This window comes from Taudactylus pleione, unplaced genomic scaffold (genome assembly GCF_031769625.1).
Source record: "Taudactylus pleione unplaced genomic scaffold, aTauple2 ptg000535l, whole genome shotgun sequence".
In the NCBI taxonomy this organism is placed as follows: domain Eukaryota; kingdom Metazoa; phylum Chordata; class Amphibia; order Anura; family Myobatrachidae; genus Taudactylus; species Taudactylus pleione.
In genome coordinates, this window is record NW_028284937.1 from 7,289,849 (window position 1) to 7,314,344 (window position 24,496).

General features: G+C 42.1%; 1 protein-coding gene across 5 annotated transcripts in view; it reads right to left on the reverse strand.

The window, feature by feature from the left end:
• The window catches only part of PPP1R12C (protein phosphatase 1 regulatory subunit 12C), a 134,499-nt gene that overhangs the window by 51,058 nt on the left and 58,945 nt on the right, over nucleotides 1-24,496 (reverse strand). For 3 of the 5 annotated variants that reach the window (XM_088450943.1, XM_088450944.1, XM_088450942.1), the window contains exons 4-10: nucleotides 23,080-23,239; nucleotides 22,851-22,995; nucleotides 21,282-21,356; nucleotides 20,545-20,633; nucleotides 17,614-17,753; nucleotides 15,039-15,127; nucleotides 10,480-10,662 (exon numbers count right to left, since the gene is read on the reverse strand). In XM_088450943.1, the coding sequence (XP_088307069.1) occupies nucleotides 10,480-10,662; nucleotides 15,039-15,127; nucleotides 17,614-17,753; nucleotides 20,545-20,633; nucleotides 21,282-21,356; nucleotides 22,851-22,995; nucleotides 23,080-23,239 (881 nt within the window). Of the gene's footprint in view, nucleotides 1-8,175; nucleotides 8,308-10,479; nucleotides 10,663-15,038; nucleotides 15,128-17,613; nucleotides 17,754-20,544; nucleotides 20,634-21,281; nucleotides 21,357-22,850; nucleotides 22,996-23,079; nucleotides 23,240-24,496 lie in introns of all 5 variants that reach the window. The other 2 variants (XM_088450946.1, XM_088450945.1) reach the window with 2 other exon arrangements.

The window sequence follows — 24,496 nt, forward strand, 5'->3', positions numbered from 1 at the left end:
CCTAAAAGCACAAGGGAGGGGCATCCAGTGTCCCCCATAGAAATCAGAGAAAAGGATTTAACTGTAAGTACAAAAATTCTGTTTTCTCTTCCTTCCGGAGGGGGGGCACTTGATATACCCTATGGGGACTTCCCAAAGCAATCCACAAGGGCAGTATGCTGTTGAAGTGTGCGTAACACCCTTGACCCAAAACTTACATTCCCGGAAGAAAAATGTGTAGAAATGGTAAAGTTTTGTAAAAGTGCGTACGGAAGACCAAGCAGCTGCCCTACAATGCCGATCGTACATGCTCTGGAACAAAATGACCTACTCCTATGTAAGCCTGGAAAATGACAGAGGTCATCCAGCATGCATTGGAATGTTTTGAGACCCTGGAATGGAACAGACTATAGTATTACTTGAAAACTGGATACCATGGTAACAGAAATCTTCATGCAAAAAAGGATTACCCACATTTTGCTGAGAATTCGTACTAGTGAAATTAGAGTACAGCTTGAGTCTCCCATATCCAAAATGCTTGGGACCAGGGGTATTTTGGATATCGGAATATTACGTATTTTGGAATAATTGCATACCATAATGAAATGTCTTAGGAATAGGGCCCAAATCTAAACACAGAATGCATTTATGATTTATATACACCTTATACACACAGCCTGAAGGTAATTTTATACAATATTTTCAATAATTTTGTAGCTCAAACAATGTTTGTGTACATACATGAAATTAATTTGTGTGTCATATACACCTTATACGCACAGCCTATAGGTCAGGCCTGGCCAACCTGTGGCTGTCCAGATGTAGTTTTACAACAAGTCCCAGCATGCGCTGTTACAGTTTTGTTATTAGGGAATGGTAGTACAGTTGCTGGGCATACTGGGACATGTAGTTTCAGTGGAGAGCCACAGGTTGGCCAGGCCTGCTATAGGTCATTTTATACTTTAGGTTTAATAATTTTGTGCCTTTAAACAAAGCTTGTGTACATTAAATCATCAAAAATCAAAGTTTTCACTATCTCAGTCATGGTAAAAATATTCCGTATTTCGGAATATTTGGATATGGGAGACTCAACCTGTAGTAACTTTCTCTTATGGTGCGTACACAAGGTAGGACTTATGAGCGATTTGAACGGTATCGTTCATATAGTTTACTTTTATTGCAGTCACCAACCTAACAACAACCAACGATGCGCTTTCCCGCATGAACAATAACGATATCTATGGTCTTTCATGCATGCAGGCCAACTTGGACGATTTTGTAAAGATTTGCCTTTAAAAAGATATCTGATAGATATTTCAGTGAAGCTATCCGTGTGTACAACCAGAATTGTTTGACCTGCATTACAGAAAGTTGGAGGGAAATCTATCAACGATATCTATGGTTGTTCAAGTTGTTCCGTGTGTATGCAGCATTAGGGCAGGAATACTCTTTGTTGGACTGTAGAATAAGTCCCCTAGGAAGATTATTCTCTGGGATGGTATGAACACGGATGTCACTAGATTCAGCGTCCATCCGTGTTACTCCAGGAATTCTACTGCCTGGCCTGTGAATTTAGTAAGCCCATATATTCATTTTCAGCAACAGATCACCTAGGTATGGGGCATTCTTTATCCCCTTGCATCTGAGCCCCACTGCCATTTTTGGCATCAATTTTGTGAAGACAACTGGCACTGAGGACTGGCCAAAAGGAAGGGGTTTGAATTGGAAGCGCTACGATCTGATGGCACAATGTATTTCCTTTGTACCACTGATCTCAGCGATTTCATTTTTAACTCAATCACACTCAAGTGGAAATTTTACGGATTTAATTTAGAAGGGGTCTGAAAGCCATCTGGTTTTTGGATAAGAAAGTGGTTGGACTAAAAACTCAATTTCCTCTGGTCTACAGGTACAGGTGTGACCATGTTTGGAGAAACAATGAACTGTATTGCTATTTCTAAGACTAATCACTTCTGTTGTCTGCAGGATGACCTCTGGTGAAGAAGTGTCTAGGAAGATGACCCAAAATATCTGTATCAGCCTCATAATACAATCCCACTCAGCCAGAGTTCCAAAATTAGCAGTAACCACCTGTTACTAAATAAAAGACATCCACCCTCTCCATAGCTCTTGGGTGGGAAACAGACCAGTCCATGCAGTAGGTTTCTCTCTAGGTCTGGAAGCTGAATGTCCACCGATACATCTCAGCCATGCCACCACTGAAAGAAGAGGGAACTGACTCGCAATGGAGGCTAAGCTCTGGCTTTACCTTGCGAACAAAAAAAAAAAAAGAGCCAAATATAGGACCTTTGGACTTGTTGAAGGAAGAAAAGCTTTTTATCCACAGCTACTGCAAAATACAGAATTATGGTATAACATAACTTTGATAATTCTTTTTCTTCGAGGTCCATAGGGTCCACGGGAATTAACTTGGGTATATAGTTGGATAGCATCCAACGCACCAAACAGCAAAGCTTTGAAGCTCCCAGCATGCACTGGTCCTCCTCCCTATATACTCCGCCTCGAGCCACAGGCATTCGGTTCGTAACCAAGCCTTGCAGCAAATGATGGAGAGTGGAGACGGAAGTGTCATGTACACAGGAAACTCAACAAGCGAAGAGGAAACCTGACAAAAATGCTTAGGAACAGATCCCATCTGAGGCCGGGTGCATCAGGGTGGGTGCCCTGTGGACCTCGAAGAAAAAGAATTATCAAAAGGTATGTTATACCATAATTCTGTATCTCTTCTTCGGGTTCCATAGGGTCCACAGTAATGACCTTGGGATGTCCTAAAGCAGTTCCCATAAAGGTGGTGACGCTCCTGCGCAAAGTGGAGAATCTGCTGCCCAAAGGAAGCATCCTGGGAGGCATACATATCAAAAGCATAAATTTTATAACACTAACGGAAGACCAAGGGGCCCACAATGGTCCCATGGACAGAGTGGAATGTGCTGTCCACTTGTTAAGCACAGGGGGATCAGTCTGTGTATCGGCCTGAGAAATGGCCCTACAGAGCCAGTGAGCCAAGTATGTTTGTCGCTGGCCAACCTCTTGTGAAAACCATATAACAGAGAGAATCTGAATCACTGATGGAGCTGGTCTGCTTCCCGTAGATACGAAGAGCTCTTACCACATACAGGGAAGCTTCACCTGTAGACAGGTCTGAAGACCTAAAGGCCGGGACTACAATTTCCTCATTTATATGAAAACGGGAAACAACCTTTAGGAGGTAGCCCGCCTTAGTACAGGGGACAGCTCTATTTTGATGAAACACCGAATATGAAGAGCGACATATGACAGTGCTGGCAAGTCAGCCACACTGCGAGCTGAAGAGATGGCAAGGAGAAAAAAAAAAACAAAGTCTTCACCGTCAGCCATCTCAAGTCCACCTTAACCAAGGGTTCAAAAGGGATGCGACTGCAGGGCCCTGAAAACCAAAGACAAATCCCACGGTGCCACCGGTGGGAGAAATGAAGGTTGCAGTTGCAGAACCCCCTGTAAAGAATGTTCTAACATCCAGCAGATGAGCATCTTGCGCTAAAACCAAAACAGTCAAAGCCAAAACTTGGATTCTCAAGGTAGCCAGGCGAAGACCTAAGTCGAATTCAGCCTGGAAAGAATTAAGTACCCTTGATACCTTGAATATCTTAGGGTCATATTTCCTATGGGAACACCAAAGGAAAAAAAATGACTGCCAAACCCTGTGATAGATGCAATCAGAAGCAGGCTTCCTTGCTCTCAGCATCATCTCTATCACTGAAGGAGAAAATCCCTTGGCCTTTAATAAGGAAGACTCAAGAGCCATGCCGTCAAAACCAGCTGAGGTAAACTCTGGTATAGGCAGGGACCTTATATTAGCAGATCCTGCCGTAGAGGCAGTGGAAATGGACTGTCTACGGATAGACGAGTCACATCTTATAACCAATGCCTCCTGGCCCAGGCAAGGGCTATTCGTATGATCCTGCCACCCTCCTGCTTGAATTTTCTGACCACTCTAGAGAGGATGGAGATTGGAGGAAACAGGTATTCCATCTCACCGCCAGAGCGTCCATGAAGGAGGCTGAGGGGTCCCTTGTCATGGACCCATGCCTTATGGTTGAGACGTGATGCCATGAGGTCTACGTCTGGAATACCCACCTGTCCACCAGGAGTTGAAACACCCCCGGATGAAGAGCACATTCTCCGGCGTGTATGTCCTAGCGACCTAGGAGGTCTGTTTCCCAGTTGAGAAAACCTGGGAAGAATATTGCAGAGACCGCTGGAAGATGTCATTCTGCCCACAGCAGAATCCTTGCTACCTCTTCCATGGCTGCCGGACTTCGTGTGCGTCCTTGATAATTTATGTAGGCCACTGCTGTCGCACTGTGACAAATCTGGACAGGCCTGCCCTGTTAAAAGGTCCTGTGCCAATATGAGTGCTGTGAGCACTGCACGAAGCTAAAATATATATTTATTGGCAGGTGACTTTCCTGTATCGTCCCCTTTCCTTGAAAGGTGTGATGATCTGTCACTGCTCCCCATACTCGCAGACTTGCGTCCCTGGTGAAGCGTATCCATTCCGAGTTCCATAGTGGACAACCCTTGTTCAAGAGTCGTTTCCAGCCAGCAGGCCAGGGAGAGGCGAACCTGGAGTAGAACTGGGCATAAGCCACCATGTCGAATGTGGCTACCCTAGAGCACAGGTTCTCAAACTCGGTCCTCAGGACCCCAAACAGTGCATGTTTTCCATGTCTCCTCACAGAATCACAAGTGAAATACTTAGCTCCACCTGTGGATCTTTTAATATATGTCAGTGAGTAATGACTACACCTGTGCAACTGCTGTGTCACCTGCAAAATGTGAACTGTGTGGGGTCCTGAGGACAGAGTTTGAGAACCACTGCCCTAGAGCCCAGCATCTGCATAGCCAAGTGAACTGACACTGTTTGCTTGCAAAGCAGATTGTACACACAAGTCTGTAGTGCTACAATCTTGTCCTCTGGCAGACGAATCCTCTGTCCCAGAGAGTCCAGGAATGCCTCCCAAGTGCAACCTCTGCTGAGTTGGAAAAAGTGATTACTTTTTTCCTAATCGATTACCCAGCCATGCTCCTATAAGCAGACAATGGCCATCCGTAGATGACATTGTAACATCTCCAGAGATTGAGCCAATATCAGGTCGTCTAGATATGGCAGTATCCTGACTCCTCTGAGATGAGCCGCCACTCCATTACCTAGGTAAACACCCGAAGGGTTGTGCTAGACCAAAGTGTAGAGCCTGAAATTGGTAATGTTGCTGATCTACTGCCAACCTGAGAAAGGCTTGGTGGGATCTTGCAATCAGGAGATGCCGATATGTCCACTAAGTGCGACAAAATATGAGACCAAGCGGCCACACAGGTGGCTCTAGTGCTGGTGCACGTGTACCGGAGACATAAAGTAGCTGTTACCACAGTACTACACAATCCATCCTAGTGAACAACCTGCTCAGACAAGCCTGCAGCACAGGACTTACACTCTATACAGTAGCTTACCAGCTGGCTTGAAAGCAGGGCGCTTGGACGACCAAGATTTCTTGAGCTGCGCCAGAGCCCTTTTTAAACCCCGCGTCCGCCTGCCAGATCCCTTAGCCATAGTGGTCTATGGTCTGCCCTGAGCTTGACCCTAGAAGCCAGTAAACAAGCATAAATAACAGTTTCCCCCATATACACAATTACTCTCTCTCATCAACTGAGAGAAAACTGCTACTCTCTGGTTACTCCCAGAGACTTTGTCCAATCCTCCATAGCTCTGGCCACCAAGGCTACAGCCGCAGCTGATCTTGTAGTAGCTCTAGCTAATGAAAACCCTTAAGTCTTCTATCTGTAACCTCTTATAAAGAGGATACTGCAGGAATGGATAGTTTAGTGCTCATGATCAATCTCGTTACATGAGCATCTTTGGGGAACTCTCATTTATTACACTCCCCTGGTGAAACATGGGTACCGAGAGGTTTATAATCCTGATGGCATAAAAAATGCTTCAGACCTGAGATTCGTCAGCACCCAGACTGAGAACAATAATTCTTAATCACCTTCTGACGTCTAAAGATTGGCTCCCTAGACGTCAATGAAACCTCCTCTTCCTCTGTACTGAGGACAGTCTCCTCTCTTTCAGAGAGGGGGCATCCACTAGGAACGGTCTTCTTTCACAGCGACAGACCCATTACTCCCCGTACCGGAGTCTGATGAGGAGACAGAGTCAGACTCTAAAGGCCATGGGTGACTAACCCTATGCCCCTGCTCCCCCGCTACTGATCTAACTGCCTGCGGAGAGGCTATAGACAGCGACATACTCTGTCTAGAGTGAGCAGTAGAATAAACCCAACAGGAATTCATGTGGGGCATATACATAGGAGGACACAAATGCTGTGAACACCTCGTAGCAGGAGGCACTGCAGCTGGAGCCCATGCTTCTGCAGCTTCTGTCCACTAAGTGCGATAAAGTCTGAGACCATGCGGCCACACAGGTGTCTCTAGTTCTGGTGCAGGTGTATTGGAGACAAAGTAGCTGTTGCAACAGTACTACACAATCCATCCTGGTTAACAACCTGCTCCGACAAGCCTGTAGCACAGCACTTACATGCTCCTTCTTACCTGTACCTTTAGACATGACAAATGTATAAATGGTATAAGGAATACAGCATAAATGCAATGTGACTTTCATTAGACACCCCACACACCTTCAAAGTGATGAGGAGAAACACAGTGAGAATATACCTGACAGTTTTGGCAAACAGGCAGTGTGTACACACAGCAGCTAGTGTTTATAGTCAATGCATAAATAGGCACATTTGCTAAAGCAATGTGGACTCTGAATCAACTAACCAGCCCCAGAGGGATAGGTAGGATTTAGAGTGCGCTATATGCCAGACCCTGAGGGAAAGGTATATAGGGAGACAGACCAAACCTCTGAGACCACTGTAGCAGTGCACGAACAAACGCTGAACTGCGAGCGTCTCACACACGAGGTGGTCAATAGTAAACCAGACGCAGGGACTCCACTCGGAAGTTTGTGACTGGCGTCATTATCAGCACTGGAACCGCTAAACTCTGAAGTTTCATAAATTTGAGTTTAAAACAAAAAAAAAAGAAGAAAAAACAAACAAAAAAAAGCTTAGGACTGCCTAGCAGTCCTGCTGTTATAACAGGTGCGTCTTTCCGCGTACCAAACAAAACAACTGAATGCCTGTGGCTCTGGTATATAGGGAGGAGGACCAGTGCATGCTGTTTGGTGCATTGGATGCTATCCAACTACACACCCAAGATAATTCCTGTGGACCCTATGGAACTCAAAGAAGAAAATAATCTTTTCTTTTCGGGGAGAAGTATTATACGGTCTGGAGTTGGAAGAGATTCTAATGCTTTCTTTGATTCTGCATCAGCATGCCAATATCTGAGCCAAAGGGCTCTCCTGGCCGCAAAGGCTAAAGCGGAATTTCTACCATTAATTTAACCAGGTTCAATAGCTCCTTCACCTAAGGAAGACTGACTGTCCACCACCAGAAGTATTTCGTATCTGGGTTTACCTTCCTCTAATAGATAACTTCCTGATCATTTGCCCAATGTATGGGTAAATTAGCTATTGAATAACCATAAGTGGCCAAAGGGACTCAATATTCATATTTTTTCTATGGCTTCTCAAGAAGATCAAAAAATTGCAATAAATGGTCAGGTCTCTTACAACATCCTAAAATAAGTCCTTTGGGATATATATCCGGAAAAAAAACAGAATGCAGTCTATGATTTAATATTTTTGCTATTTGTCCCTGCTATACCAATGAAAACAAACTGTGACAGAATCTGATTTGCAAATGAGGAGTTTATGTTGAAATGAACACAAAAATGCATCCATATGGGCCTACACATGCATACTTAGTAAGGTCACAGATTTCTAGTGGATGGTTGAGGTAGGACGCACTGCAACACAAGTTTTGTGAATGGATAAACTTAATTCTCATAAAAAATGATTATCACACAAAAATATATGTCTCCACTTTATAGGCAATAGGTACACTGGAGAGGGAAATCAGGGAAGGGACAGTGCACTTCTGTGAGGGGGTACAATAATTCAGCACACAAACAGATTTACCAGTCTAAAAGCGGGCACCTTTTTCAAGATGCTGCCACACTAACTACTGATCGCACCACACTAATACTAGCTATGTACATAGTCCCTACCACTGCTGAGCTGGCTTCCTGCTGACTGCAAAAGGGTCTGCTTACTGCAGCTGTTCTGCTGCTCACTGCGGCTCCAGCTACATTTCTTTTCCACTTCTCCATTATTGCCCAAATGTCTGATTTCGGAGACAGCTAAACAGAGAACTGTGTAATCAATACTGACCAACAACTACAAGATATGGTATTGCATTCACGACCACTTACAATCAATAAAAGTATTTAAAGTATGTCAAACAAAATTGGCTTCCAATGGATTTTATTTTTTATTTTGGAACAAAAGAAAAATATTAAGCACTAATTGAATAATCTTTCTAAATACACATCCATAGGCTGTGGTAGCAGCTCATCTGTGTAGGATTTGCAAATACAACAATTGGTAGAATAATATAGTAGGAAAAGGAAGGGAGCGCTTGACACAGACTGTGGAAACATGTAGTGAAAGTCGACCAGAATGTACAATTTAATAAATAAATAAAAATACATAAAAAAAATTTAAGCACCTGGGACTAATAAATTTAATACATAAATATAAACATCAGTAATCGAGCCTCTAACTGTGCTGAGCCCAGTATAATATGTTATAGGCGGTGATATTATCCGATGGTAAAGTTCAGTGGATTACGGGATTAAAATGTCCCTCCGAATTTATTTGAACTCAAATAAAGGCACACTGCATGGAAGTGCACACTTTGTTTCCAAAATGGTAGATTTATGTTGGATACACACTTTGCGATATATATTGCGTGTGCATCGGCGGTCGTGCATGCCCGATATGTCTGAACAACGTCATTAACAGACATATAAGGTCGGCCCAGCAGCACAGCCGATGCCAATATATCGGTGGATCTGGCTGTGTGTATGACCCATCGACCTTCTGTACACTTTCTGCAGGGACCCGCCGACACTGACATTTCAAATGGGCAGGCAAATTAAATGCCCATCCAGGAGGGATGTCAGCCCAGACACATCGAGCGGCTGATTTGCGAGCGGCTGATTAGCAAGCTATACACATTTGCCAAATGACCGCTCTGACGGCGGGTCGGCCTACTGTGTACCCAGCTTTAAAGAGGTTTTCACCACTAAAGTCTAGTTGCAATTTCCATAGTACGCTGTATGGTGATGCGGGTGTGGTAAATTAAAATTTGTATATACTTGCTAATCAGTAGAGAGTGCAAAGCTCCTGTGCCAGTAGTTCTTCTCAGTTACCTAGTGGAATGTTCAGTGACCGCTTATCACAAACTGTGGACTATGAGAGCAGTGTCTGTGGCTCTACGTCAGCAGTTAGATGATGCGTATCAGCTAATTGCAGGCTGTGGAGCCAAATTGTGCTCTGGATCAGCAGGAACAATTTGAATAGGCTAAGCAGCGGGGATACAAGCCCTCTAGCCAGGTCGACACTTGGCCAACAATAGCAAGTGTGCGCAAGTAGTAGAAAGATTCAACGCATTTCACCGCACAGCTGCAGCTTTTTCAAGAGACCGATCATGTACAGTATTAATTTGCTTACTCTCAGGAGCTTAAATGTTTTACTTTCTATTATTTGTTTGAAATAATATTAATTATAGCACTCCCTTTTTCTACTATTATTTATTTTGTAAAAAAATCCAATTTCACAGATTGCCCTCTAATGTCAAGGTATTGTAAGTTTAGTACATACTCATAACTTGCCTGGGTGAAATTGCTTCTAACGCCACATACTGAATGCTAGTTTACCATCTATATGAATTTAATAATATGGGAAGGGGGGAATAACATACCAACTTTTTCTTGGTGAAGCACACAGTTAAAAAGTATTCCCAACAACACAATTATAGTCATTTAAAATAGAGAATCTCTTTAAAAGGGGATGTCCACCAGAAAGAATCCAGTTGGTCTAAAGCATAGCATTAATTGCAAAATACAATTACTCAGTTTCATTGCCTGGGGGGGGGGGTAGTGGGGTGTCTGTTCGATAGTCTGTTCTCAATGTATGGTCAAGCAAATAGTGTTAGAGTTACTGGGAGGCAAAGGGGCATTGCTGACGAGGATAATGGTAGGCGTAGAAGAAAGAAGAGAGGTACTACCCAGGAGAGCTTACGTACTATGGAATTTTTATGCCTTTACAACTCCATACAATCCCATATAATAATCAGGACTTTGCCATGACGAAATGTCAAAAGAGACTTTTAATTTTTAAAATATCCTCTATATAAAATTAAAAAAAAAAGAAGGTTGTAGGGGGAAGTAAAAAAAATTAAATAAAAAAAATAAAAATGGTATTTCTCCTGTTTTCATTAAAGAAAATGAAATGAACAAACCGCTCACCCTGTCTTGGGTGTCCAAACGTGGGCTGGAAGCAGAACGCTTGATTCCAGGCTCTTTGACGCTACTGTCCTCTATTTTGGCATCTTGCAAAGCCCCGAAGCTGCCCGTTTTCCGTAAGCCTGCTCTCAAGTTGAAGAGGGAAAGCTGACATTTTTCTGTGATGCTGCTGGGTGCCCCAGTGAACTACAGACATGGAAGAAGGGTATGTAATGTACAGGGATTTCTGCTGGATAGACTGGATGTTTCCATCTAAATGCACTTCCGACATAGAAATATGTCAAAACTGGCCCACAGGATGCCGTACAAGGACATCAAACGGGACAATGCTCTGGATATTAGTCAGCCATTTCCCACTGAGGCTTTCTAAATAATAAGCAATGTTTTGTTATATATAAGAGATAAATGCATTGCTTTAAAAAAAGAAAACAAACAACTGTAAAGCAGGCACTAGTTTTCATGCATCTTCCTAGTTCATGTATGTGAATGAACCATAAGTGGGGAGCAGAGTGCAAAAAACAGATTATAAACCTGGAATGACCAATCATTTATTATCGGTTCATTAAATAAATAAATTTAGCGTACACAACAAAACATTTGGGCACTACAGTAGGTGCACAGATTAGAAGTCAGAGGTAGTGACAGAAACTGAAATGTACAAACTCAAATGCAATGAGATATACCAGACACAATAAGCTCTCATACACACAATTCTGTTGTATGGGGCAGATGGAAACACATACTACTTTAAGAAAGCACATTTAAAATGCAAACTGTTCTTTCAGAAAGAGCATTCTGTAACATTATAAAACGTTCCCAAAAAAATAGAAATAGATATATATTATTGTGCAAGACGAAACAGCAGTTATGCAGATGTAACTTGCATTGAGGTTTATTTAATATACCAATTACTATTTATCTATACATCCAGAGCGAAGATTCTTTACAATACTGCATAGATTCCGTGTGTCCTCTAAAATGCACCAAAATAAAATTTTATATTTAAAAACAAAAACAAACCCACAAGCATTGCAATAAAAAATGTGTTTGGGTACAAGTCTATAAGAAAGAAAGTGTATGCTATAAAATGCTCACTCAGAAAAACAGCTTGCATAGTCTTATTTTTCCAATAAGTCTTTCACTTAAGTATCAAAAATACTATGTTCAAACTGAAAGAGGTGGATGGCAAAATGATAATGAAGTCACTTGACGTAAACGCAAATAAAAACAGATTCCAATAAGTAACGCCATAACATGATCATCACTACAACCTGCATCAACTGACTGCAAAATACAGCTGGATAACTGCTGTCTGGTCACGTGAAACTTTGCTAGCGCTGGGTATATTTTTTTATGAAAATGCGTCTAAGTCGCAATGTGATGCACCAGGAGACTGCCAATTAATTTGATTTGTGACACTTGTATATATGTGTGTCATTGAGTCTCTCAATCAGCATGCGAAGTGTTACAATGCAGCGGCCACAGCTTTTTCCCACTCTAATGCTGGGTAAATAGACAATATTTCGTCCGAGGATCGTACGACATATCAGGCACATTGGCCAGTGTTTACCAGCTATGTCGCTGTGCGTCCCCCACATCGCTGCGATATCGTCAGCGGGGGCTATGGTACCGAATGCAGCATGGCCCCCACCATCGTTCCATCACTGCTGGCATCGGCAAGTGTGTATGCATTAGCCGATGCCGGCACCCCGCAAACGATATCGTGCTGGTTACACATCGTTTAGTGTGTACCCAGCATAAGTTTCGTTTACAGTCTTAGAGGCACACAGAATACAAGTATCATATCAAATTTAGCGGCACAGTCGCCTGTTGCACAGAACTTGGCTGCTCCCCTGCGCAAGGCATATCGTATTGATGAGCTAGGACATATGTGTACTATTCAGATTACGCAGTCAGAAACAACAAGATTGTACTATCACATGGTCAATGACTGGGTATGCTGTGACAATTTCGGTATATGCTGCATTCTAGAAGTTAGCACCCCTGAAAGATGGCGGGTCAATTAACTGGCTGTAAAATGTAATTGCAAACTATTTTGTGGCATCAGTTGGAATTTTTTCAATTGTTTTATCCAAGAGTTGAACAGAGGAAAGAAATGTGGGGAAAAAAATAGAAAACAATACAAAAACACACAAAATGAAACACACTGGCACACACTACAAACAAGACAAATGATGCTCACCGCAGCCTTTTGGCCTCTCTGGGGCACCAGAATGATGCCGGTTTTGCGCAAGCTCTGACGCCACATGGAGGGACCTACTGGTCCAGCAAGGGGCAAGATGGGAGTGACAAAGGTGAGAAGGGGCTGGCGGGATGGAAAGACACACACAAGCAGGCGCAAATACACAGTCACGCAAAAAAACAAAAAGGCAGCAAATGGGATAAGCAGGGAAAATGGAAAGGAAAATTAATAGAGAGATAAGAAATCAGCAAAAGTATAAAGAAAAGAAAAAAGAAAAAAGACCAGCCAGTCACCTCAGATGGAAGGGACAAGGTCATGGGAGGAGGAATAATGAGAAGTGGTTAGAGACAGAAAGGGAAGACAAAGACAGAAAAGAGATCGGTCCAGAACTAGCAATTTTATCCAGGGAAATTATTGATATAACAGAGCAGAAGTGTCATTTAAAGTTCCCATAAGCATGTCACCTTTACACTGACTTCCACAGACTGCCCAATAAACAGAGAAGCAAATACACACATCTCAGGTATGTCACCAGTTCTACAACTTCAGAAATAAATTATTAGCTATAGACAGGGGGTGTGGTATGATAAAGTTGACATGGACATTAGATCGAAAAGAAATTTATTGACATTTACAAATGTCGACATGGTAAAATGTCAACATACTTTTTTTTGCATATTTTAGCCTAATCCTGACAATAACACAAACATGTACTGTCAACATTCTGGTGTCGACATGTTAAATTACGATATTATGAACATGTCGACATTTTAATCATATCGACTAGTGTTCCCGTTAGGCTGTTTCAGCGGGGTGCCGCACCCTGCCTGTTTTAAAATAGCTGAAATGCACCCTGCCCCTATGGTTGCACCCCGCTGAAACAGCCCTACCCACCCGTGGGAGGAACAGTTCAAATGAAAGGATCACCGGCGAGTGACTAGATGCTGTGCGCATGGCATTTATTCACACTGCGGGGTGAGCTTTATCCCCTACAGTGATGAAAATGGAGCGCATCTCATGGACACACCCCTTTTCTAGCAACCATGCTTTTTCAATCGCACGCAACATGTCCTTCAGTAAGAGCCGCCCTGCCACCCCTAGAATTAACACTATCGACATTTGTGAATGTCAACGTTCTGTCCACATCACCATTCAGAACATGTTAACATTCTGACCGTATACCATAGATGAGCGCCTGCTGCTGGCAGTGCTCCAGACTTCTCTAACAAACTCCCAAAACTCGTGGTTGTATATCAATGGCAGCGAGCACAGCACAAGTGCCAGCCATAGCCATGCATGCAACTTGCTTGGAGAAATAAAGAGGGGGGTGATGCACTGTTCCATTTGCAGTCAGCAGGTAACATTGAATCATTGAGCTGGGCATTTTAAAGTGCACCCATCACCTGCACATAGTGGAGACGGCCATACTGTGGCCTGGACAAAAGTTCATGCCAATAGCAAACTACCAATTTACTATTGACTACGGAGACAAAGTGAAGACAGACATTTTGTAGGGCGAAGCAATATTTTAATGCAAACTGTTCATTTACTATGAAAACCTAGATACAGGTCACTAGTGCTTTATAAACTAATGGGTTATACCACAGGTACTCAAACTCAGTCCTCAGGACCTCAAACAGTGCATGTTTTCCAGGTCTCCTCACGGAATCATAAGTGAAATAATTAACTCCATCTGTGGATCTTTTAAAATGTGTCAGTGATAAAACACCTGTGCATCCGCTAGGTGACCTGGAAAACGTGAACTATGTGGGGTCCTGAGGACAGAGTTTCAGAACCACTGCGTTATACCATCTGGAATCTACTTTCAGAATATTGTACGGAGGTAGAAGGTGCACTTTAAGGACTGCGTTTATCTGATAACGCATGCAGCAACAAACCCAACCAAAACAAATGCATAAACATGAAAAGACTGCCAGAAAAGCAATGACATTATTCAGGAGCTGCATTTTACCATTGATAAGATTTTGTTTTGGTGGCTTCTAAATATCATTAAGCTATAGGAGAATTCGCATTAACATTAGAAACTAGTAAGAAAAAAAACCTATCCGAAGAGCCACGACGATTTATAAATCATTAAAGAATAAAACAGAAATCATAGGTCATCAAAATGCAAGACATCACATCCTCTTTAAACCGAATGTTAGAAAAGCCAGGTACTAGAAAACAACCATCTGAAATATTCTGCAAAGGTTACAGATGCAGCATAATGGGCTGTAGGATCAAAGGATGTTCAAAGAATCTGTCAATAAGCTAAACATGACCAAGAATACACAAACAAAAGTGTAAAAAAAAAAAAGTTTCACTACATCAAACCGACACAGTGTATGCAGGGTCATACCTTCTGGTCGGGGGCGGTGGGACTCAAAGTGCTGTTCTGTGGTTCGGTTATTAGTCCATTCTCATTCACTTGCACGTTCATTTTAACATCTATAATCAGTAACCAAAAATATAAAATGGATTTAAACATTGCTACTTCTAAAGATGCGTAATATCAGGAAATGTTGGGCAGATGAGTAGAGAACCTAACTCACCAATAACCTATGAGAAGAGTATTTGAGTAAGGGAGCCCCACATTAACTACGTGGATTGACTGTGAAAGTGTTCAATAGAAACCATGATAAAAATATTAAAAATGAGATATGTATGCCGTTAGTCTATTTTAATATAGGTGTATAAATAGGCTTGCCATATCATCCCTTTAATTCAGGACACATGAGTTAAGGCCCCCATACACCTACCGACAGGTTATGCGAACCTGCGTTTGCATCAGAACCAATCCGCCGGCCGGAAATGCCGACTGGCAGCCATAGACGTTCCGCGATCCGTCTGAGGACCGGTGAAATTCTCCATGTTAAATTTCACCGATTTGCAAATCACAATCATATTTTGATTGTGATCGGCAAATCAGTGAAATACAACATGTTGGATTACACCAATCCTGCAACCCGGCAACTCCCGATCGCAGAAACGCGACAATCGTTGTTAGTGTATGGGCCCCTTTATACAGATTCTGTGGCTAATTAAAACCAGGTGCAATGGAGACTTGAAGTCAGCCAGCCACAGAATGTGTAATTCATGTGTGCCCCGAATTAATATACAGTATATGAAATGGCAAACCTATGTATAATGAACTTTTCAATACTGTGCAGGCAACCAGGAGATGAACACTGGCTGAGGGTAGTGATGCATGTGAATTCTCCAGCAATCGGTGATGGCCAAATCATTGACTATTTAAAAAGTTGTTTTGCTGCCTTCCTTACAATAAATAAACAGTATTGGTTAAAAAAAAATGTAAAAGAAAAGAAACTGACAATTGCCTTGTTGCACATCTATTTTGCCAGCTACAATATTACACTTTTTTTTTTTTTAACACAACTACTTAATTATAAATATATAGAATACTTTGTACTCCTGTAAAAGAAATATACACCAATTCAGCCAGTAGATGGCAGCATTACACAATTCTATAAACTACATCAGAGTGCAAAAGTTCATCTAAAAAGGAAAATATACAATGTCAACACAAAATAATCATACAAATAGAGCCCTGAATGCCCCATGCACTTCTATTATTTGCTAATTAAATGCAGGCTATGCAAAATATAGAGTTATGGTAGACTTACCTAGATAACTGCTTTTCTTCGAGATCCACAGGGATACCATTGGGGGATATTATGGTTGGAAAACCAGGCACCAAACAGTTAAAGCTTTGGCTCCCAGAATGCCCCGGGTCCCCTGTGGATCCCTATGGACCCCGAAGAAAAAACTACTATTTGAGAATAGATTATTGCACAGTTTATGGAGAAAACATGTAGGCTCAACAACCCGTAGTAGATGCATTTTTAGAACCAACATTGCATTGTACTTTTTACACTTGTTTTAGGTTTGTAAATGGCCAATAGGGAAAGAGTGAAGGTACCAGTAACCCTCATGTACAGGTGCTGCCATGCATTGTCTTCAGAAGCAGAGACTAGCTCAAGAGCATATAAAGTACAATGACAATTATGAAGAGCTCATTTGTAATCACAGTCAATGTGTATAGCAAACTGGAAAACTCTTTACCAGCCCTCATTATAAACATCAACCTCACCTAGGTGCATTCTCTTGTTACATACACACTAGTACATGAGGCCTTGTGGCACACTATAGCAGTGTCTGCTACTAGATGCAAGCTGCCTATATGAAGCACCAACACGGTGATTGTGGTCTCTCCACAAATGTGTGTACCATTAACTTTGCCAGTTGTACTTTACTTCTCATCAGGCCTTTCCCAAGGCAATGGGAGAGCAAAAGGGACCTCTGTACCCCAGTCAGGCAGCAGTGTGGTCCTCACAGACCCCAGGTCTCCCACAAAAATGTGTCTTGACGCACTTCAAAAACACAGACTGTACTTTTACATTTACCCTGCTGTACACGATACTCAGAAAACACAATATAGTGTCATCTTCACTATAACACCAGTGAGTGGCAGTAAGATCGCCGTCATTTTGTCAAAACCTAAGCCTTAGATTCGCATATTTATATTTTTAAATATATAAAAACCTCTGGTTAGTAGAACATCTGGAATCTGTAGTCACCAGAGAAGCTCACCCTTATGACCCCACTCCTACCCTACAATAGAGCCTGGACATTTGTGAAAGCGACAGAGACTGAACTTAAGTGACGTGGTCGTATGGGATGCGACTGCACCGACCCTCTGTGTTTTTGAAGAGGAAATTTGTTCTACACATGTGCAGAATGGATCTCCTCCAACTCCCCAGACTCTCCTGCGGACCCAGCAATTTCTGACAGCTTTTGCTGAAAAAATAGTCAATTAAGTGGTTAAATGATCCATTTCCCCCTGTGGCATCCTCCCTCATTACAGGAGGTGGTTGCATTCTAATTGAAGACATGACACATTTGCATCATCTTACCATTGGTGGTCTCGGATTCCTCTTCCGAACTGAAAGAACTCTCCTCATCCCCAACGGTTATAGTTCCTAATGTTTTCCTCTCTTTTGATTGGTCCTGCACAGATATTTTCTCTTTGCTGCTCATGCGACACACAGAACTTCTGCAATCAGAAGCAGACAAATCCCAGTTGAGCCGATAGGTCATTTTTTTTTTTTTAATCACAATGTTTCACAGGAAAGGTTACATTTCTAATGTGGGCCCACATATCTACGGCCCCACTCCCCCATTCTGCTGGACAAAAACGCCGATCTGCAGACATCACTGATCAGCAATCTGTGAACACTCTCCGACACACCGACCTGGATCGTTTTTTGGTCAGGATCGGTGAATAAAGGATTTCCAACATGTTTGATTTCCCAAATTCTTCGACATCGGCATGACAGGTAATTGGGACAAGAGAGTGTAGCTGTATGGGCCCCATAATCAGGCGTGCCATCGGGGGGGGGGGGGGGGGGGGGTGTTGGTGGGTGGGACGGACTGCCGAGACTGGACACTGGCAGAATGGGAGGGGGCCCGCGTCCGCTCCTACCATCGATGCACAGCCCCCCTTCCCATGGACAGATTCCGCTCTTCAGTCTCTGAATCCCCACCACCACCATACACCCGCTAGTCTCGACATTGCGAAGGGGCCCAATGATGAAAGGTGTCCGTCCACATTGGGAACCTGCTGTTGCATCAAAAGTGTAAAGGGGCCTATCCATTAGCAGATCTTTTTCAAAAGATGAAAGACAAAAGATCACTTGAAAATTCCTGGGGCTGCGGTGACAGATATATGTCATATACATGACAGATTTTTGCGAACGACGAACGATATTGCATGACATCATTCAGTGAGTGGATTTTTTTATGTTTCCATTCATATTCATTAAAAATATCGTTCGTTGTTCACCGCGACAGATATTTCTAATATCTGGCAGCGATAATTGACCAACAAAATTTGTCGGCCGCGGGAGTGCGCATCTGTCATCGTTCAGGGCCTATCCATTAGCAGATAAATTGAACGACTGTTCAGTCGTTCAAATTTATCTGCTAATGGATAGGCCCCTTAAGTAATAAGAATGTGATTTAACATGTGTATACATGTGTCTGTATGTTTTAGTGTGTATATATGTTAGAGTGTATGTATGTTAGTATGTATGCATGTGTTGGTGTGGATATTGGATATATGTGTATGTGTTTAGTGTGGATATATGTGTATCTATGTGTTAGTGTGCGTATGTGTGTGTGTGTATGTGTTAGTGTACGTATGTGTAAGTTAGTATGTGTGTATATATATATATATGTGTATGTATGTTTTAATGACATCATAACATCACGCCACGCCGCTGGAAGGAAAAGGACAGGGAGCCATGGCACGTGAGGAGCAGCGCCAGCCAGAACTGGAGAAGAAGCCAGAAGGAAGGAACATTCTTCAAGGTGATAAGGTAAGTCATGACTTATGAGACTTCGCGGTAGCAGGGGAAGGGGTAGGGGGGGGCCCTGCCTATTTTGTCCCAGGACCCACAATTTCTAATGTCAGCCCTGCCCATAATACAGAAGTCCTTGCATACAGCTCCCAGAACAGAATACTCTCCCATATTGTAGAATGTAGCTGTACCTGTAAGGATACACAGCTCCTTGTCTAACTGCTCATTATCTTTATATAGATACAGCTTGAAAGACAAAAAAAAATAAAAATTCTGACTGAGTTGAAGGGTGAATTTCCAACAAAATGGACCGAAATAAAAAGGTGTTGGTGTCACACAGCAATTATATAAATGCTGCACTCTGACAGGTAGAAGAGCCCAGTGGTCAGTGCAGCAAATTTACTGCAACAATGACAGAATAAACGGATGGTGAAATGCTAATCCTATCCGTACAGATTGTATTGCTCAGAATGACTTTTAAGAGTAAAATTGATTCTTTAATGCTCTCCTAGAAAGTAAAACCTTTTCAGCACCTGGCTCCTCTAAGTATGCTACTTAAGCTGAAAACCTGGGAATGTATGGGAGCCAATGACAATCGTCCATTTGCTCACAAACACTGGAAAATAGCCAAAAATGATCGTTCAGACAAATTGGTTAAAACACACAAATTTAACCATCTTGAACAATTTTTTTGTCCTTTTTTCAGTGTTTAAAACCATATGATCAACTGTCATTTGCTCCCATACATTACCAGGTTTCATTCCAACCAGCCAGATTGGACAGATATCTGACAGATAATTGTATAGTGGATGGCCAGCTTTAGAGTAGAAATTATTTTTATCATTGCACAAAATAAGAGGTGGGTAAACTGTGCTTCTACTGCTGCAGTCATAAAACAAGTCCCAGTATCCAACAGCATGTGGAGAACCACAAAACTGAGGGACAAATAAAAGCTATTTGTTTATAATTGGGGTGACCACAAAAGAAAACTGCCATTAGACTGGATTGAGTTGAACATGACAATCTCAGCGTAAAATACACAAAAAGTCCAGAAAGAGGCAGGTCTCAGGCACCACAGTTGATGTAATGGTTAGCATTACTGCCTCATAGCACTGAAGTCTTGGGTTTGAGTCCCACCATTGCACTGTGTGGAGTTTGTATGTTCTCCACGTGCTTGTGTGGGTTTCCTCTGGGTACTGTGGTTTCCTCCCACAACCCAGAAGTATACTGGTAGGTTAATTGGCTCCCAACAAAAAATGTACCCTAGTCAGTATATGTGTGTGTATACATAGTAGGGAATATAGATTGTAAGCTCCACTGGGGCAGGAGCTGAGGTGAATGGCCAAATACTCTCTGTAAACTGCTGTGTCACATGCATGTACTATGTACTGTGCTATATAAAAAATGCTTAATAAATAGAAACAATGCAGCATATTCTATGTAATATTTCACAATATATCACAGTTCGTAAACATTCCAGCTCACCTCCTGTGTTTAACGGTGTTTAAAGGCTGTTGTTCCATGCTGGTGTCAATGACTGCCCGCTTCAGATTTGCTTCTTTTTCACTTCGTAACTACAAAAAAGTATAAATAATATTTTTTAAAAAAAAGGCAATTTAACCTTGTTCCAAACTATTTGACTGTTCCAAAGATTTGAAAAAAAATATTCCAAATGTAATGCACTTTGCTGGGGCCGGTATCACACAAGAATAAGAGAAGGCAATCGCATGAGGTAAGCACGAAAGGAAAGTTATTTGGCAAAAACACACACAGAAAAACGCAGGTTTTATAATAAAGGTTTAAAAAAGAACCATTATATTCACTTTGCATTGGTCTAAAAGATGTATTGAGAATTAATAATGATCAGCATGCAAGCATTTTCCTAGCTTCTAATAAGGTGTTACCAAGAGCACTTGGAGAGATTAGATTTCCCTGAACTCCTAAAACCTGTGAATCTTTAATTACGGATCATAATCATTGAACAAAACAAACACTTGGGGACATGGACTAGCAGCATGGGGAAGGTATATGTCTGTGGAGGGATATGACATAATGGGGAGGGGAGGGGGGGGGGTGGAGGCAGATGATGGGTAGAGTAGACACAAACACCTACATTGGCTTATAGTCCTAACAGAGGTTGAGTACCCTGTCTAGACAGAAAAAAATAAAATCTATGTATAAGGCAGAATTAAGTGGGGAGTCTAATAGACAGTGTCACTTACATCTTCCTGCTTCTTCTGAAGCTCTTCTAAAAGACTAACAATCTCCTCATCAGCGACGTCACTAGGCCTCTGGCCCTGGAAGCAGAAGACCATGTGAGAAAGCAGCATAGCACACCACAAATATGGCATAGCAAAAAGGAACATATGAGAAAAGCCAGCAAGGTCAAAAGCAGTGTATGTGTGGGCCATTCCTTTTCATCCACAGATGTGCTGCAACAGTAACAGCCTACAGAATCTAAATGGCCTATCCTTACTGAAAAGAGCAATTAACATAGCACAGACTCAGCCATGTTATGGGTTAATACGTACTTTGTTGAGATTTGTTAGACCAATTAGATTTGTGAGAGCATAATTTCACCCAATAATATTTATCAGACTACAGCCAAAATAAATTTTTAGGGCCTTATGCAACCGCCTGAGAGATGAGCACAGGCATGATTTAAAGAGGCAATAATTTAAAAAGGCACAATCAACCCGTCTCTTCCTTTTAAAATTATTGCCGCTTTAAAATAAAGGCTGGTTCCTGCATCTCATAGTCTATTAGATAAAGCCTTAATACATGAAACAAAAGGAGTATAGGATTACCCAAAAATTGCATTCTAAGCCATGAGCACCCCTCATCACAACTAGCAACACAGTGCTGCGCCCGTGTAAAACACAGGCACGAATACCACCGAGCCATAGTTTGCTCCAGTCAGCTCCTATGAAGCCAATGGCTCAGATTACTTTCCAGACCTCCCACCTATTAAACATGAAAGAGGAGGAGGGTCTATTGCAGCACCCGTGGGAGTGAGCGGGTGCCCCTGAACTGCAGGAATCCCTGGGATGCTTACATCAAGTCTACTAGTTTGTTTACAATTAAACAAAAATCTATATGTGGAATCGCTTTGTCACGGTCTAAAAAGAAAGACCCGTATTCTTAAAGTGTACCTGTAAAAAAAAAAAAAAAAAAAAAAAAATGAATATGTAGAGAAGACAAAAGTCCAAGACACGTCAGAGTTACAGAAAGTGATCATCAGCTCTAACACTACATTTTTTTGTGTGAACTAAAATTTTACAATGGGGGCCTAGAGAGACAGTGGGGGGAGGGTGAAAGACACTTCTTTCAATATAAAGATCTTTTCAGAAGTATTTTTTTAAAATAACCAGCTTTCTGGGAATTTTTTTCAAATTCACCAGTTAAGTGATTAAGGGGCAAGGCGGTTGCTAGTATCCTTAGCAACAAAGCAGCTACTCCTTTGTGGCGGAGAAACATGGCGAACATCTGCCGCGTCAGAGTGTGATGCTAAAGGGTTTTCCAGCCTATATTTCAATTTCTAGGAACGCCAGACTCTTACAAGGCATCAGTACCACCATTATAAAAGAGTAACGTAATCCCAGCTCAGCATAATAGAAGGTGTCAAATCAATGCCACTAATAAAACCCCAAACACAAATAGTCATACAATACTTACTGAAACAGTTACCAAGCTCTAAAAACATGACATTTATTATATTAAAGGAAATTTATGGTAAACGGTTCTACTTAAGTAAAAATGTTAGGGGTGTGTAATAGAATAGATGGTCTTACCACGCTATTAAGTGCACTCATATCACAGAAGTGTTCCACAAGAAGTCGACAGGCCTCCTCCACTCCCCAGTGAGCAGCAGCGTGGAGAGGAGTCCAGCCATCTTTATCTCGCATATTTGGGTCAAAGCTGGCCTGAAGCAGAAGCCTGGACAAAGTGTGGACAGACCAACTTCATTACCAAGTCCCAGAAACACAGTGTGATAGAGACGGTCACACTCCACAAGGTTACCTCATAACTTCTATGTAGCCTTTAGCTGCAGCCACATGCAGAGCAGTAGCTCCAGTCTTTGGGTGCCGGATGTCTTCTACTTTGCCTGCATTCAACCACTGCCGAGCGTCCTGCAACATCACCTGCTCCTCTTCCCTCTTGGCTGCATCAATATCTATACCTGCAATGACAGCGCAGATCTCTTCCAGTAAGAACAGTGACTGCAGTATGCACGATTACAAGATAAGCAATATAAATAATACTGCTGATATCTGCTGTAGTAGGTTGAGGTCACTTTGTAGATTTAAGGTCTGTATTTAGCATAATCTTATGAAATACAGCATGATTTTCCAGATATTCCTATTTATTTTCATGATTTTCCAAATATTCCTATTTATCTGAAAGACCTTCACCTCTACTTTCATTCACCAGTGAGCCAGGGGCTGGCAGCATCTCTGGAGGTTGTTCTAGATGCCAGTCAGGGGTAAACATACAATCCCGTGATGTAGCTGTCCAAGACCAGATAGTTCCCTATCACAGCAACACCATGAACACAGACAAGAAAACCTTCCCCAAGTTCCGCTATTCATCATTAGCATCTATAATTAGAGAGCCCCCAGACACGATGTATGCCAGAACTAACTGGAGCACTACAGCTTATACATTCTTCATTTAGCTCAATTTCACCAACAAAAATGTCACAACTTTTGCTTGGTGTGAATCAACAAATCAAGGAATCATAAAATATAAGGTTGGTGTGTTCTGGGGAATATATCAGTAATTGGCTAGGAAACTTATTATTCTAAGTTTACACTAAATCAATCAATAATAAATAGATCTCGATATAGAAACACACAAATATCTTACCTAACTGTGCTAATAAGCATGCACAATTGTATCTCTCACAGTAGGCACTTTATATCTCCTCCAACTTACACATAGCCTGGGGAACAAACACCATCTCAATAGCTCTGTAACCTAATCTAGAGGTGTTCAAAGCTGGGTACACATTAGACGATGTGTCGTCCGATCCGGCGGATAGGGGCGACATATCGTCGACATCAGCAAATGTGTACACACTATGTCGGACCCCGCGCGCTCCTCCAGGGTCGTTCATCGCATCGACAGATCAGCCGTACATGCTGCTCAATCTGTCAATGTGATGAACACGCCCATGCATTAGGATGCGGCTGAACGACATATCATGCAGTACGTCCGTCACATCATGGGTCGGCTGGATCGTCCGTCAAATTTTGGGTTGTCTGATGTATACCCACCGTAAGGTCAACATTTTGGACAGAGGCTATTCTTAAATAAGTGCAAATTCACAGTTTAAAAATGGATCTAAAATATATATCTTCTGGGTTTGGCTAAATAATTCCCCAGTGTATGACTGGTAAGGCTCCGTGCTCTTTCCACAGCAGGGTGTGATAAGGGG